The sequence below is a fragment of the Piliocolobus tephrosceles genome, unplaced genomic scaffold, assembly GCF_002776525.5.
Source record: "Piliocolobus tephrosceles isolate RC106 unplaced genomic scaffold, ASM277652v3 unscaffolded_19596, whole genome shotgun sequence".
NCBI classification, from domain to species: Eukaryota; Metazoa; Chordata; class Mammalia; order Primates; family Cercopithecidae; genus Piliocolobus; species Piliocolobus tephrosceles.
Window position 1 is genome coordinate 1 of NW_022301638.1, and position 4,328 is coordinate 4,328.

The 4,328-nt window shown below is 49.7% G+C and overlaps 1 protein-coding gene across 1 annotated transcript; it reads left to right on the plus strand.

Moving 5' to 3' along the window:
- Nucleotides 1-852: 852 nt before the first annotated feature.
- LOC111534866 (retinol dehydrogenase 13-like) lies at nt 853-2,451 on the plus strand (the record flags this gene model as incomplete). Its single annotated transcript, XM_023201360.2, has 2 exons — nt 853-971; nt 2,070-2,451. Coding segments are annotated over 2 exons (349 nt in total), but the record flags the coding sequence as incomplete, so codon positions are not given.
- Between the last annotated feature and the right edge of the window lie 1,877 nt (nt 2,452-4,328).

The window sequence follows — 4,328 nt, forward strand, 5'->3', positions numbered from 1 at the left end:
GGCCGCATTTTAAATTTAAATTAAAAATTTTTTGAGACGGCATCTTACCCTGTTGCCCAGGCTGGTGCCATTTTGACTCACTGCAACCCCCGCCTTCCAGCTTCAATCAATTCTCGTGCCCCCGAGTAGCTGGATTACAGGTGTGCACCACCATGCCTGGCTACTTTTTGTAGTTTTAGTAGAGACGGGGGTCTCCCCATGTTTACCAGGCTGGACTCGAACTGCTGACCTCAAGTGACCTGCCCCCCACCCCTGACTTTGGCCTCCCAAAGTGCTGGGATTACAGGTGCGAGCCACCTCGCCCAGCTGGGAATCTCATGCAGTGGGCGTTTATAAAATAACGACTGTTGCCAGGCAGGGTGGCTCACACCTGTAATCCCAGCACTTTGGGAGACCGAGGCGGGTGGATCAGGAGGTCAGGAGATCGAGACCATCCTGGCTAACACGGTGAAACCCCATCTCTACTAAAAAATACAAAAAATCAGCCAGGCGTGGTGGCGGGCGCCTGTAGTCCCAGCTACTTGGGAGGCTGAGGCAGGAGAATGGTGTGAACCCGGGAGACGGAGCTTGCAGTGAGCCGATTTGGTGCCACTGCACTCCAGCCTGGGCGACAGAGACCGACTGCGTCTCAATAAAAAAAAAGACTGTCACTTGCTGAAGGCGTTCCACATACCAGACACTGGAGGCATTTGTGGAGAACAGGACAGAGGTCCCGTGGTGTGATGTCATGAAGTCTGTGTTTCAGTTGGGGACCTGGGTGAGCTCAGACGGGTTGGCCTGAGATCACTGAGTCAGGGTCACATGGAGTGAGAGTTGGCAGACAGGACTGACCATGCTACTTCTCACCCTCAGGGACTATGTCACCGGTGGGGCTTGTCCCAGCAAGGCCACCATCCCTGGGAAGACGGTCATCGTGACAGGCGCCAACACAGGCATCGGGAAGCAGACCGCCTTGGAACTGGCCAAGAGAGGTACAATCTCCCCTGCTTTGGCTCTCAGAGATATTTGCACATCCATGCTCATTGCAGCATTATTCACAGTCCGAAGGTGGAAGCAAGCCAGGCACCCATCCACAGATGAACAAAGAAACAGAATGTGGCCTCTGCAGACAGTGGTATATGATTCAGCCTTAAAAACGAAGGGCATTCTGGCTGGGCGCGGTGGCTCACGCCTGCAGTCTCAGCACTTTGGCAGGCTAAGGCGGATGGATCAGCAGGCCAGGAGTTCGAGACCAGCCTAACCAACATGGTGAAACCCCATCTCTACTAAAAATACAAAAATTAGCCAGGCATTGTAGTGGGTGCCTGTAATCCCAAGCTACCCCAGAGGCTGAGGCAGGAGAATCACTTGAACCCGGGAGGCAGAGGTTACAGTGAGCCAAGATCGCACCACTGCACTCCAGCCTGGGCAACAGAGCAGGACTCCATCTTCAAAACAAAGCAAAACAAAACAAAACAAAAAGTAAGGTCATTGAAACAGATGAACCTTGAGGACATTCTACGAAGTGAAATAAGTCAGTTGACAGAAGAGCAAATACTGTGTGATTCCACTTATAGGAGCTACCTAGAGTTAAATTCATAGAGAAGTGTGAATGGTGGCTTGCCAGGGCTTGGGAAGGGAGGAGAGAATGGGGAGTTAATTGTTTAATGGGCACGGAAGTTTAGTTTGGGAAGACGAAACAGTTTGAGAAATAGGTGGTTGTAATGGTTGCACAACATTAGAAATTATTATTACTGTTTTTTTTTGAGAGCGAGTTTTGCTCTTGTCGCCCAGGCTGGAGTGCAGTGGCATGACCTCAGCTCACTGCAACCTCCACCTCCTGGGTTCAAGTGATTCTCCTGCCTCAGCCTCCCGAGTAGCTGGGACTACAGGCGTGTGGCACCACAACCAGCTAATTTTGTATTTTTAGTAGAGACGAGGTTTCTCCATGTTGGCCTCGTCTTGAACTCCTGACCTCAAGTGATCCGCCCGCCTCGGCCTCCCAAAATGCTGGGATGACAGGCGTGAGCCACCGCGCCCGGCCAGGAGTGGATGATTATTCTAAATCTTTTTCCATCCTGGGTTTTCAGGAGGCAACATCATCCTGGCCTGCCGAGACATGGAGAAGTGTGAGGCGGCGGCAAAGGACATCCGCGGGCAGACTCTCAATCACCACGTCAATGCCCGGCACCTGGACTTGGCTTCCCTCAAGTCCATCCGAGAGTTTGCAGCGAAGATCATTGAAGGTAGGAGGAGAACGCTGGCCGTGTGGGATGAGGACTGGGAGAGGCGGCTCCCAGGGCCAGGCTCTGAGGAGTGAATGAAGCAAGCAAACTTTAGAGCAGAGTTTTGGCAAACCATGGGCTCGGGGCCAAATCCAGTTGCTGCCTTTTTTTGTACAGTCTGCAAGCAATGACTTTATTTATTCATTTATTTATTATTATTATTTTTTTGAGACAGAGTCTCACTCTGTCGGCCAGGCTGGAGTGCAACGGCACGATCTCAGCTCACTGTGACCTCTGCCTCCTGGCTTCAAGCACAGAGCCTCCTGAGTAGCTGGGATTAAGGTGCCCGCGACCACACCCTGCTAATTTTTTATTTTTAGTAGAGACGGGGTTTCACCACGTTAGCCACGCTGGTCTCGAACTCCTGACCTCAGGTGATCCACCTGCCTCAGCCTCCCAAAGTGCTGGGATTACAGGCGTGAGCCACTGTGCCCGGCCTGAATAATTAGTTAGTTTGTTTGAGACAGGGTCTGTCTCTGTCACCCAGGCTAGAGTGCAGTGGTGCAAACACAGCTCCCTGCAGCCTTGACCTCCTGGGCTCAAGTGATCCTCCTGCCTCAGACTCCTGAGTAGCTGGGGCTATGGAAGCACACCACCGCATCTGGCTAATTTTTTCTTTTTTTTTTTTGAGACAGGGTCTTGCTCTGTCACCCAGGCTGGAGTGCAGTGGTACAATCATGGCTCATTGCAGTCTCAGTCTGCTGGGCTCAAGTGATCCTCCCACTTCCAAGTAGCTGGGAGGAGAGGCTTATGCCACCACACAGAGTAATTATTTTTTATATATATATATATGTATTTTTTTTTTTTTTTTTGTAGAGCTGGGGTTTCACCGTGTTGCTCAGGCTGGTCTCAAACTCCTGGGTTCAAGTGATCCACCTGCCTTGGCCTCCTACAGTGCTGGGATTACAGGCTTGAGCCACGGCGCCTGACCTTATTAAGCATTTATTGATCAAGTGCCTTTCCTACCATGGTTAAATAAATATGTGTTAGTTATGGGACATTTATAAAATACTGCAGTGTAAAGAAGACAGAACTGGCTGGGCACGGTGGCTCATGCCTGTAATCCCAGTACTTTGGGAGGCTGAGGCGGGTGGATCACTTGAGGTCAGGAGTTCGACACCAGCCTGGCCAGCATGGTGAAACCCTGTTTCTACTAAAAATACAAAAATTAGCTGGGCGTGGTGGTGCACACCTGTAATCCCAGCTCCTTGGGAGGCTGAGGCAGGAGAATGGTGTGAACCCGGGAGGCGGAGGTTGCAGTGAGCCGAGATCATGCCACTGCACTCCAGCCTGGGTGACAGAGCAAGACTCCGTCTCAAAAAAAAAAAAAAGAACTAAACGCCTTTGATCTGCACCAACCCCAGGAGAATCACTGTTAAAGTTTTGATGGATTTCTTTCCAGTCTTGTTTCAATTGGTTTGTGTGTGTGAATTTATATATTTTCATGTGAAACTGGGACCACACTCTAGCTTTTCTATTCTTGTTCATCTTTAAATAGACTCAAGAATACATTAAAATTATTTATTGTTTAGTTGACAGGTACACTTGTATATATTACGTACAACATGATGTACATTGTATACATTGTAGAATTACTAAATCAAGCTAATTAACATATGCATTACTTCAAATACTTACCTGTTTTTGTGGTGACCACATTTACAATCTCTTCTCTTAGGATTGCATGAGCTCAGGAGTTAGAGACCAGCGTAGGAACCATAGTGAGACCTTGTGTGTACCAAAGATTAAAAAAAAAAAAATTAGCCGGGCATCCTGGCGTGTGCCTATAGCCCCAGCTACTCAGGAGGCTGAGGCAGGAGGATCGCTTGAGCCTGGGAGTTCAAGTCTGCAGGGAGCCATGTTTGCGCCACTGCACTCTAGCCTGGACGACAGAGCAAGACCTGGCCTCTTAGCAAATTTTTTTTTTTTTTTTTGAGATGGAGTCTTGCTCTGTCACCCAGGCTGGAGTGCAGTGACGTGATCTCGGCTCACTGCAACCTCCGCCTCCTGGGTTCAAGCAATTCTCCTACCTAAGCCTCCCAAGACTATAGGCGTGTGCCACCA